The 13350-nt window shown below is 38.3% G+C and overlaps 1 protein-coding gene across 11 annotated transcripts in view; it reads right to left on the reverse strand.

Moving 5' to 3' along the window:
• The window catches only part of foxp1b (forkhead box P1b), a 156302-nt gene that overhangs the window by 39953 nt on the left and 102999 nt on the right, over positions 1–13350 (reverse strand). For 8 of the 11 annotated variants that reach the window (XM_055160368.1, XM_055160370.1, XM_055160365.1 and 5 more), the window contains 2 exons: positions 1005–1142; positions 60–152 (listed from right to left, as the gene is read on the reverse strand). In XM_055160368.1, the coding sequence (XP_055016343.1) occupies positions 60–152; positions 1005–1142 (231 nt within the window). Of the gene's footprint in view, positions 1–59; positions 153–1004; positions 1143–9386; positions 9581–12816; positions 12872–13350 lie in introns of those variants that run through there. The other 3 variants (XM_055160371.1, XM_055160372.1, XM_055160367.1) reach the window with 3 other exon arrangements.

Below are 13350 nucleotides of genomic sequence, written 5' to 3' on the forward strand. Positions count from 1 at the left end.
TTATATGTGCCATAAAGTTAATTTTAGACTTAGTAACCGTGGTGACAGTAAAGGCCCACCTCTTTGTTGGGCTTGGTGCCTGCATGCTGCTGCTGGAGGAGCTGGAGGTGGAGTTGTTCCTGCTGCTTCTTGTAAAACTCTTGAAGTTGCTGCTGTACAAAGAAAAAGAAAATCAATATTACAACAAGGCATCTTAAAAATGCCATGTGACATTACACAAAACCCTATATCCAGAGATTACATTGTTTATCAAAACTATCATGAACATTTTTAAACTTGAACAAAACAGTAGCTATGTTTAAAAGGCACACCAAAAATCTGATGATTATCTGATTTCTGGAGTTGACAGATTATTCAAATGTCATGTAAATAGTTACATCTGAATTGAGTTATCAGGTTCATACTGATTGTTCACATCTGGGCAGATTTTGACATGAAAAATCATGCAAAACAAAGGCAAAACTGAAAGTGGTAAAACATGATCAAGATTAAAAGAGTTCATTGTACTGTCTTCCAAGTACATCAGTACATCACTAAAATCCATTGATTAACAAACACATGTCACCGTCTGTTTTTAATGATCCAATTTAGTTTATTCAACAGACGCCAGTAATAACATCTAAATATTGTGTTATCTGATGATTCAAGTTATCTATTTTTACTGGCTATTTTAATGTACACACTGACTCCTGTAGGTTCATTTTCTGCACAGTTAAGAAGAAAATATAAATGAGCTAATATCTATTTTTAAAAACATATTTACCTATTGACACCAGTCTCTTGTTATTTTTGCTACTTATTTTGAACTTATAATACATTGTGATGTGTGAGCTACTGTGTCCAAATAATTTCCCTTGATTCCGTGGATCAATACAGTTTTACATCTAAGTCAAAGTTACCTAATGAACAATAAATCTCTGACAAACTCTAGACAAATTAAGCTCTTCTTTGTATGGTCACAAAAAAAATCACCTTAATGTGTAAATGCGTAAAAGAGTTGGTACCTGCTGTAACATGAGGGCCTGCTGCTGCTGGAGGAGAACCTGGAGCTGCTGTGGGCTCAGGACCTGCTGCTGGAGGATCTGTTGCATCTGCTGCGGAGTGATCACTTGAGGTGTCATCATAGCCACTGACACTGGAACCTGCACACACACACACACCCACACACACAAACACACAACCATGGAAAATTCAGTTAACAACTCTATTTTACAATACACAAATCTACTTACACAGAACTAACAGATTTTTCTTCAGTTTGCTTGCTAATAATGTTTTTTGTTTTACTTTATTTGAGTAGATCCAACTTGTCAAGTAAAATTATCTACCTGTGGAATAAGTATTTTTTTCTTAATTCCAGTAACACAAGATTTAAAAAATAAAACTTTTTAAGCTCAAGTCATTTTATCTTTTAGTAGTATACTAACTGTAAACTGAAATGAGAAAAATGTAAACTGTAAAAAACAACACAAAATACATTAAATTACCCACAAGAAAGTGAAATGTAAATGCATTTTTTAAGTATTTAAGTCAATACAGAAAACCATTTGACTAGACCGTATCAACCTACTGACTAAAAATCTGTAATACTTATTGTAGTATAATGTGTACCTATTTACACAGTCTATTTCTATTTACACCAAAAGAAATAACTTTTGTCTGTGTGATTTAACCTTGAGACCCCTGTAGACATGTCAGCTCATGCTTCCCAAATTCATGTTCAACAAATAAATAAATATGAAATTCCTATGACACATAATGGAAAATAAATAAATAAATAAAATAAAAAAATCATCATCTTAAGATTCATCCAAAATTTCACCTCACTCACTCCATTCCCAATGTAACATGTGAACATTTTATTAGAGACACTGTCAGCCATCAACTCCAAATACAGCCCGGAGAAAGAGGGGGTGGAGCTAAGTCTGGAACCACTGGGGTCCTTAACAGTTCCAAAGGTGTGAGCGCGCGACTCCTTAAAATGAGTGATTCCCTGTGACACCCCGAGAGCTCGCACTCTGTTGTCAGGGTTCCTTAATTGCCCCGACATTGGAGGGGACATGCAGAGTGTCTGTATGCTGCCACTCACTGCTGCATGAGACGCTGCATAATATTAAAAGCAAAAACATATCAAATGCTTTTCAGAATGCTCTTGTGTAGCGCCAGTGTCTTTCCCCACGCTGGTCACAATGGGTGACAGTCTGTCTTCTCCAAGGTTACCCAAATTGTGCGTCCGCCTTGCAAGCTAACGACGTGAATTTTTCATGCATCTCTGAATTAGTGGTGACTAAGGGGCTCTTGTCTTTAGTCTCTTGACACACTGGGAGCATGCATATCACCTTATTCCCTCTCCCAATTGCAGCATAAACCGCAAACAAAGCGGCCCCATAATGAACAGCTTGTGGTGCAAATGCAACCCAAAGGGCAGGGGTGTCAAACAGGACAGTTTTTTTTTTCTTGTTTAACTTTATTGAGAAGTGTCAGGCTAACAGTCCCGAGAGGATGAAGGAAGCGCCGAGCCCCACCCAGGACAAACACACTTGAACAATTCTCATAGGCACAGCGCGGTGTATGCATGTGTGTGAGGGGCGCGGAGGAAAATGCAATATTAATTCCCCGCTGTATTATGTCTTAATATGCAGTTCATCTTGACTTTTGCACATGACTTGTCCTGTCATTTGCATAGCCCCTGCCGCCCATTTCCTAATTTCACAGTCATTATCCAGAGAAGTCCTTTTTTCCTCCGAGCGTCGCTAATTTTGATGGACTATTTTGAAGGTCAACCGTCAGCTCTGTCTTATGTGAACTGCCACCGTATAGACTAAAAAATAATTTCACCCAGGCAACAAGCATTCAAAACTAATTCAATTGAGCACGATGCATTTTTTCACATTTAGCAGTTTTAACAGATAACATTTTCCTTTGATTCAACTGTCATTTTTTCTACAGCTATATCTCAAAGTGGTTTTACACTTGTCTCAAGCGTCTCCAGCAGTAACTACAGCTAAAGCAGCCTGCTCCGTGCACAGCTCCGAGAGGCTATTACAGACCCCTGTTTTATTACCCATTACTACTGAGGTCATTAGCACCAAGAGGGATTGTACGCTTTTTAACCTATTGATCAATGTAACTACTACCATTTAATCCTGAGCTGAAGGAGTGAAAATCTGCCTAAGACTAGGGGTCCTATTAAGTAAAAGGTGGGAGGAAAGGGAGAGGGAAGGGGGCTCTTTAGCTAAAAAATATAGCCCTGGCCAGTGTATTATGCCCATTTAGCGCAAAGCACTGCCTCCTCTTAGCTGAGCGGCCTCCCATATGGTGCCCAGGCTTATCTGTGGGATGATGACTAGATGGGGTTTTAGTGTGCAAAAGGCTGTAACTGAGACTACCCAAATATATTTAGTATATTATGAACATGAATAGGAATCAAATAAATGTGGAAAAAAGATAGTTGATAATTTTTTTTTTTTACAAATATCCTATATTATATTTAGATCCTATATATATTTAGATTTATTTAGATATTTAGAGATAGTTCACAACACAACTTCAGGACAACTGAGATTAATTTTAATATTCTAACTTTTTGAGTGTTTACCACATAATCTTAAACACTGGATGAGGCAAGGTCTATTTTGTGTGCATTTGTCTTCTATTTTTCTATACTGAACACTGAAAAAGGGGACTACAAATGTTACAATGCTAATAACTGGAGGGATGCTCACTGTAATCTGCTGCACTGTTAACACCACTGTGAAAAAGAGGACATTCTGAAAATGCCACAAATAGCTGACATGTATGAATTTTGGGGAAGGTGTGGCCCTGGCCTCTCCAGGTGCTCCTCATACATAAACATGGGATGAGGGAGGGACTTTCTCACACAGCTGTGCAGTGACTACAGGCGATGCACTGGGGCCTGCTGCTTGAACACACATGCACACTTCATGCTTCACATGCACACTAACAGACATTCACACCTTAGAGCTTCATATGCACACTAACACACACATCCATACTCCACCACATATGTGCACACTGTAACACAGACGTGCACACTCTGTTTTATGTGCACACTAACACACTAACACACACATCCATATGCCAGAGCTTCACGTGCACGCTCCAAGGATTCACATGCACACTAATACTTCAGGTGCTTCGTCTGTAGCAGCATGTCACATATACGTCCAGACATGTGTACACAATAACACTTCATGGTATAATGATAAACAGAGAAGTATGGGATTTCTTTGCCATCAAATAAAATATGGGATAACAGTATAGCAGATATCATTATGTGTGTATATACCAGTCCAAAATATGACCCAAGGGCCAAATGCAACCCTCAGACTTCCAGGTGAACTGGCCCATTGAAGCATTACTTTCTACTTCAAGTTTTTTAGGTTTTTTTTTTAATCTACTTTAATTAAGCCACTATCAAATATTTTGTGTGTCCTATTGAGAATCTAAGCATGAATAAAAGTCTGATGACTCATTCTAACCTATTATGAATGCACATTGTTAAATTTTTCACTGTACTGAATATCAGTCTATGGTCCTTTATTGGCCCTCCACGTCGTCTAAGTTTTGATATGGGGCCTGTGATGAGAAAAGTTTGGACAACCCTGGTATTGACCATTGATTGAAAATGTATTTATATCCCAAACAAAAATAATTTCAAGTGATTCCTCTATTGCCTTCATTACATATATTGAGAGCTGAATTGTCTAGAGACTATGCCAGCTGACATACTGTACTCTCTGGGCTCATGCCAAAAGTATTAAGGAAGACTGACAACCACTTCATTTATCACATTGATTCCTATGGGCAACGGTTCAAGTTGGTAATCCATGTCTCCAGACTGTGTGAGTAAACTTCTTGAGGTGAGATAATGCAAAGTTACTGTAACAAAGAAAGGCATTGAACCCCTAACCTATTTATTGTGTAACAAAAATGTCTTTCAGAACAATAAGAACAGAACCAAATAAAACAAAGCATAGGTGTGTCTAGTTGTGATATACTGTGTTTAAAGATAACACATAAACTATGTAAAGCATGCAAAATAAATACTAGAAGGGTGAATGAGAATCAAATACACAATCTTTACAGTCATACAAAAAATCCATTTCAATACAGTAAACATATTGTATTACCTAAGGATCGAGACAAAGTACAAAAAGGAGACTATTTTCTACAAGTCTACAAAAGTCGGTAAAATGACAACCACTATACCACGATGCAGTTGTATGACTGAGAATGAAAAATAGCAACACAGGCGCAGCTTTCAGACCTAAAAGACATCAGAAAAACTCACTCTGCAGGAAATAATTGGCTGAGAATATTATACATAAAGAATCCAACAACAAAAATAAAAGTACACTTATCTGTGCACTGTTAAACTAATGAAAAGTCTTCTTGATCTTTTTACTATGTCTCAGTTTAGATTAGATTCAACTTTTTTGCTCTTACACTTGTACAAGTATAGTGGAGTGTTTAGCATCCAGCCAGAGTTCAAACACACAAGTACACACAAGTACTACATACAACAGGAATATTATGAATCTCCATTGAATTTAAGATACAATGCATTTCATAAGCTATTAAGATTTAGGTTTAAGTACTCCTGTAATCTAACAATGAACATAAGATTTACTTTATTAATATTATTTATAGAAGGAAAAGGAAAAGGAGGAGAGGTAAATAAGTCTAATAAGAAAAGTGACCACCCTGCCGCTGCTCTTGTATGAGACACTTGACATGAACGTAAGACAGGGACAGACACAGAGGAATAACAGAGAGAGAGCTACACGTTTCACTGTCCACCTCTCCACCGCATATCTGCTTTCAAGAGAAGAGAAAACATATATAAGGAGAAATTATAAAATTTTCATCAGCGCTGCCTGGGCTCCTCTTGTTTTGGAGGGGCATCAAATGGAATATAGAAGTGAACAAAAAGACTGGTAATAACCCGAAGAATTGGCAAGTGGTGTGTATTTGACACCGTTGTTTTACCTTCGTCTACAGTATCTAGACCTCCCTCTCGTCACTGAAAATGTGGCAAAATGAACATTTCAGTGCTGAATGTAATTAATCCGAGACAAGGGAGGGGGTAGGCAAATTCAAATCTAAATATCTCAGACAGGGTGTTTAATGTGGGCTGGAAATAATTTAAGCATTTTTCAAGTAAAATACAATTGTGGCGTGTGCATGTGGTATATGTGAAATTACAGAACTCACATAAAAATCGAATTGAGCTAAATGCATTTTCTGAAAAATATGTAAATTAAGTAAAACATGTTATGCATATTTAGAAAAATAATCCATTCCGACTGTTCAATATCTACTATAACTAATGCATTATACTCAAAAATATGCAAACAAAAGCTTTCTTCAGACAACCAAATGTACACAAAATATGATTACTTTTTAACTAATATCATGACTGCTGTATGTCTTAATTTCACTGTCTTCTGTGTAAATTTCTGTGTAAAAGGAATGATGCGGAGGAGGAGGTATGCGGAGGGAACAACTGTAAAAACAAAAGTCGATTGCATTTTAATTAACTTTTCAACTGCAAACAAACAGATTTTCATCAGCCGGCTGCAGTGTCAGCTTTGAGCAAATAAACTTCAGAGCCAAAGTGAGCCGTGCCTTTGTCGACCCAACCATAACATATCACACACATAGTTCCCACAGTGCACAACAGCAGGTGGACCAAATATACACACACACACTCTATTCAAAATATTATCTTTTAAAGGCATTATGTATCCTGTGTGCATTTATTGTACATTTGTGTATTTAAAAAAAGTTTTCATAAACAACAAATTAATTTCATGATGATACGCTTTTCAAGAGCTGCCCTTTTTTTTTTAAATTCACTTTTCACAATAGGATGTGAAAACCACAAAAACACTTGAAAATATGAAAATGAGAATCCAGAGCCATACAAACATCATTCTGTTTTAATTAAATGGTTTCCAGCAGGTTGATCCCTGTCACACTTCTAGCTCTTTCAGGCCACACCTCCAACTCCATAACTCTCCTCAAGACATCTGAACCTCTCCAACAAATGAGGGCTGGCACGTCCCAATCCCACACTTTCCACCACATTTACCGGAAGCCTGCCTGCAGCGCGGCGTGGCAGGCCGCGATCTGCACCGTTACGCAACACCGCACGTTTTCTGATGAACTATTCCAGTCAGTTGAGATTTAATTAAGATGGTAGTCTCTTAAATCCCTCACAAATGAAACTGAAGTCAAAAGACAATGGCTGACACATCCCGTGAACATTTGTTTCTATTCTCTGCACACTAGCAAACGCGACGCTAATCCCCGTTTCCATGGCGGCAGACATGAGGGCTACAAATTATGTTTCAAAAATGTTGTGTTCAATTACTTGAATAAACATTATCTAAAATACAAAAATAATGAAAAATACAAAGAGAAGCTTTTTTTCAGAAACTTACCAACCAACCAAAGTTCAAGGTCAAGTACTTTGCAATTATTTTGCAATTCCATTTTCCAAAATTCAATATGTTTACTTAGATCCCAAATAACCTTATTTGAATAGAAACTTTCACAAGCCACAAAATCACAAACCTCTATAAAGTCATATTAAAAACACTAATTCCATTGCAGATAGTTATTGAAATCCAGAAAATAGTTCTTAATACTTGTAACATGTATATTTTCTTTTACTTCATTCAAGAAAAATGTAACATAATTTTTTTTACATTTCCAAAAAATATCAGCTTTATCTAAAACGCATGCTGCAGTGGGAGAAATGTTAAAAACGGTCCTGCCATAAACGAGTGTAGTGTGTAATCTTATCATGATCCTCCCTCTAAACTCTTTGAAGCACATGGCATCTCAAGTGTAGAGTTAATCTTTCTATCTGAAACAGAGACGCGTAGTAATGACCCTTAAAAAATGAATGAACGCCGTTTTTCAAGTAAAAACATGTTTTGGTTGTGGAAGCCAGGGAGCAACAGCATAGAGCAGCTGGCGGCTCACTATATCACCGCTAAACTATTCCCCTGTCTGTCTCCTGTGCCTGCCTGGTCCGCTCCTATCCCAGCAGCTCCAGTCTGAGCTGGGGGCAGTGTCTACGGCGCGGGTGCCCTCCGCCCTCTTGTTTCTGGGTACACACAGCTAATATCTGGTTGCCTATGTCATGGTTTAGAAATGACAGGTGCTGGCAGAGCCCCCGTCTTGACAGGCCACTGCACAAATAACGCCCCTGCCTGAAAGGGCTAATGCACTACTAATGAACAATAAATCAACTTTGATTACAAACTGTCAAGCCAATCAGCTCGCACTCCAGCTCTCCCAAACTGCGAGGCTCGCCACAGCTGCATGGCATTACGCCGCACGCTGCCCCATCCTGGCTCCACTCCGCTCAGCACTCTTAATGTCTTCTGTTTAGAGGCATGCTTAAGATGGACTGATGCAAGGTGCTGTAACGTTACACACTGTTCAATACAGTACTTAAACTCTGTTTAAGTTCCAAATACAAACTGCAATGTTATATATTTAAAACTACATTTAAAAAAGAAACTCTTCATGTGCTATTGAAGTAAACATGGAAGAAACTTTGTGTGCCTAACACTTCTCAGGCTGACAGTCCACAGAGCACACTCTCGGCCTGCACACAGTGTGTGTGGCGATGACATTTGTAATGACAGCATGTCTCCAGCGTGGTTCTGCTGTGACGGTGTCACCAATAGAGCTGTGCCAGACTCTGTCTTAATTCAGTGTGACACGATAAGGACAGGGAGGATTAGTGGAGGCCAAAGGCAGAGGCTGACCAATTCACAATAGACACTCTACAAGAAAAGTCTCTCAGTCACTCATGTATTCCCAAACTACTTTAAATAAGCCAGTCCGACGTCCTCTCCACATTAAAAGTACAAACACCTGTCTTTGTTTTTCAGACTGAAGAGCAAAGATCCTGCTCGACTGGTTAGCTCACTAATCAAAGGAAACTTGTCAAAACACACCAAAAGACAGTCACATGTCTTTGATAAATGTTGCACAAAGTTGTCACTTACAGTAGAAAACAAGCACAGTGAGACAACACTATTGTTTTAGTCCACAAACTTTACTACAACCTCCTACTAAGGCAAGTGGTTGCCAAAGTGCCACAGACCAAAGTTACAACATACTGTATATAATGTAAGTGACAACACAAACTACTGTCATTGTCTCAAGAGCAAAGTACAGATCACTGCTCCCTTCAACAAAAAATTAACCAATTACAATGACTGTACATCAACAGAGACAGAAGTCTGTGTTTCCCCTTCTCCCTGGTCAAATTAAATTGTCAAGTTTTCCCGAGACAAGAAAAGCTGGCAAAATCACAGAAATCAATCATATTGACAAACCTGACAAACTCCATTTAGCTGGCAGCGTAAAGAGAGCGGTGGGCCACGCGGTGCGGAGTGAAGCCGAGCGGAGAGCTGAGCGGCGAGAGCAGCCAGACGAGGGAGGGAGAGAGAGAGAGGGAGAGGAGGAGCTGTTAGCGCCAGGACCAGAGAGGCTGCTCTGCTCTGCTGTGGGGCTGTGTGTGAGCCTTCTGCGGGATACACACAGATTGCAAGGTTGCTAGCTGGCTGACAAGATACAAAACTATCCAATCAACCACGCCCCTTCTCCACCAATCACAAGCAGCCTTCTAAACATAATCAATTCAAATGAGGCCTGACAATAGCAGCCACAGGCCAGTCCGCAGGTGAAACTGGGGCTTTGTGTGGGGCCCCTTTAACACACACACACACGCACACACAGGCACACACAGTTGACGGCTGTTAACCCTTTGACCCCTGCTGGGTCTCCGGCAGTGCCACTGAAACAATGAAGCCTAAAGAAAAGAGGCCTTTTAATTAAACAGCAGATAAGTAAACACAGCTATCCAGCGGAAAGAAAGCGAAGTAGCCTTTATTGTTCTGCTAGAGGAGATTGTTTACAGTGGCAGCACAAAGACACGCTTCACAAACAACAAACGCACAAACACGTCTCTTCCCCCATTCAAATTGTTTCTCCACATTTTCTCGAGTTCACACAATACAACCAGCATTTAAACATTTATTTATGACAACATTGTGATATGTTTATATTTCATTCAGTGTTAAGAGTAGGACAAACAATTCCATGTAGTGATCTGTATTAATCAGACACAAGCAGGAGGTAATATTAGAGACTCCACAACATCCGCCAACTTTGATGCACATTAAAACACATGGGTCCACTGTTTTGTACGAGCTGGGCTGAAGGCACTTCCATTAATAGAGAACATTACAGAGGCTACAAGGCAATCCATCCAAGTCCATCCCAATGAGAGCAATTAGCTGTCATGATATCATCCCACTCTTTAACACCCTCCTGCACTCAAGGAGACATGAGAGGAAGGAAACAGGAGCCCACCCCCTACTGGAGAACTGGAGAACACCCACAACTGCAGCTTCAACCTGGGAATACATCACATGGCTTACTACAGATTCACTTCGTTGTCTTTGTTACATATATGAAGATACTATAGTAAAATGTAAATATTTGTATAATTAAATATTACTTACTTATAATGAAAAGTTTATATTTACATCTCTAAAAGTTACTAAACATTTTTATAGATGCCATGCTTGAGCAAAGATGAGTGCAGAGAAGTAAAGCACCCCAGTAAACCAGTTACTGTATTTGTATTTTGATTCATTTATTCCAGTATCGACCAGCAGGGGGAGTATATAAAGGGTGATTAGATAAAATATTTTAATATTTTAATTCAAACAAATTAGGTGTAGTAAACACAGATAGATATAGATAATAACAATTATTGATTATATTCAATTACATGATTAATCACCATAGTAAAAGCTTTTCAAGAAACATTTTTCACTTAAAAATAAAACATTAAGATGATTTAATATGCTTGACCTATATTAATTATTGACTGAGGCACCTCAAGCAAATAATGCCAATAATTATAACAGTGAATAATTAAGGAAGAGAGGATGTATTTCTATTTCCTACATTATAATATAATATGGAGAAAAGACAATGATGTTCCGGAGTTGTGCTTGTCAAACACAAGTGGTTTGGGCCGCCCCCTCCCCCCGGTTGGAGCGCTCTCTCCCTGGGGTGGCATGTCGGCGTATTCTCAATAAAACACCTTCTTAGCAGTAATAGGCCACTGTTCTCATTTCAACGCTCCCAAAGGCCTGATGATAAATTTAGCAGACAAACAGTTCAAGCTCCTCTTCTCACACACTGCTGTTCAGATCCACTATGTTGTATGCACTATGTTAAATAATTACACATATGTCCACAATCCATACCATATATGTTCTATACTAAACAAGATTTGCAGTGAAGAAAAACATCAGTATCTTCAAACCTTGAACATGCGTCCCCTGTAATAGTTTACAGAAAGAACTTGGTGATTGTGTTCATGACAAAATGGATGACATTATAAAATACTGCCATTTCCTTCTTGACTTAGTGAGAGTCTGAGTTAGCCTCTGGTCTGGCCCGTGCTCCACTCTGCCCTGCATCAGCTCAAGATAACGGCCCGGTTCCTACTCCAAAACAGAACCAAAACACTGCAGGCCAGCACTTTTTTCACTTTTTGGAGAAGCCTATTTTAAGGTTGTGAAAATGTAATACAATTTAACAGTTATGTCATGTTTGGCCTTGTGATCTGTGGTGAAATTTTCAAATTTTTAATAAATACTTGGAATAAAAAAATAAGAGAATTCCTATTCCCCCTAATATCTATATCCATAAAAACTATACTTATACTTCCATAAAAAAGTGAGGGAAACTCCAAAAGTATGTGCACTCCTTTTCCTGTAAAGGCTGGTGACCCGGCCCATTGTCATGAGAAAACAAACAGTCTGTGTTTCCCTGTGGGTAATCTAAATCCCTGTTTACTGACGCCAGGAGGCAGCAGCACAGGTGTGGACCTACATTACAGCTGCACATGTAGAATCAGACCACGATAAATACTGCCACATCAACAAGAGAGTAAAACATGACTGTTTCACAGCATTAGAGAGACACATGTTAGATTTCATTTGGTTCACCACAATGTTTTTATGTTGCAGTCCACAAGTTAGCTCAAGAAAAATACATATCAAATCATAATATATCAAAGTACATAGATGACTTTTTTTGATCTGCATAGCTGTTTTTGTATTAATTTACACTGTCAGTTCTATAATATCTAAGCACCTATAATGACATTGTAGTTTTTCTATAATGAAATAAGAATAATAAAAAAAGATATAAAGCATTTTTGTTGAATTAAACGACAATGAAAACTACTATTCAAAAGATGACAAAATTATCTTTCAGAGCATTGTAACATCTTTCTTTTTTTTTACACATAATTAGGGAAGCAAATTGCAGAACTTAAAAAAAAAAAAAAAAAGGCAACTTGCAAATCTACAATGCTCTTCAATTTCCAAGGCCCATTCCAAATCATGAAAATATTATAATTATATTTAGAACAAATAAATAATAATCTATTATAGTCACTACTAGTCTAGCATAAACAGTCTGCTGCCTTCCGGGATTCCTCACATGTCATAAGTGTCCCTCTACAACATCAAATTATAGAGGAGACCTGCCAACTGCAATAAACGCCGCACATCTTTGTTAACATCGTGCCACGGTGCTAAACTCTACCACAAGTAATTGGAGTCTAGCGTACCTTTGCAGAGTATTAGAAAGTGTCAGCTCATGCGTATCTGAAGCCTAGTTTTAGTATTTCTGAACTGTATGATATTTAGAACAAGCCCGAGCGCATGCATTTATCACCTGCCATAGAGGAAAGCAGAGAGCGGTTCATGCCCGAGTCACTGTGTTGCTCCAGGTGTATTCTAAATGGGTTTGGTTATTTACTTTTAATTTCACAAGAGGCGGTGTTTAGTCAGCACATGTGAAGTGAAAATATTTCCTGAGGTAATATGCCATTCACTGTATAATAGAGCTTGTGTTCTAACATGTACCGTCAAGTGTGGTTTTCACATCATCAAAACAAGAACACTTAGGTCTGAGTCACTTCAGATCAGGTAGGAGGGGGAATTTTCTGTTTGTCATGTTTGGTTATTTATTCACACTGATTTGACTTGTGCTGTGTATAGAAAGTAAGCAAATATAGTTGTACTAAATATGCTTGTTGAAAAGGTAAAAATAGTAATAATAATACATTGAGTTTGTGCGTGTGTCCAGCATGATTTAAAAAAAAAAAGTTGCACCCACATGGTCATATTGTAAAAGATGAATTTAATTAGAAAAAAAGTTTAAACAATATCAGTGGTTTGTATTAATGGTCAGACTAATAATGTATTG

Source organism: Boleophthalmus pectinirostris, unplaced genomic scaffold (assembly GCF_026225935.1).
Source record: "Boleophthalmus pectinirostris isolate CB_2022bp ecotype Guang Dong unplaced genomic scaffold, ASM2622593v1 HiC_scaffold_3, whole genome shotgun sequence".
Taxonomy (NCBI): Eukaryota; Metazoa; Chordata; class Actinopteri; order Gobiiformes; family Gobiidae; genus Boleophthalmus; species Boleophthalmus pectinirostris.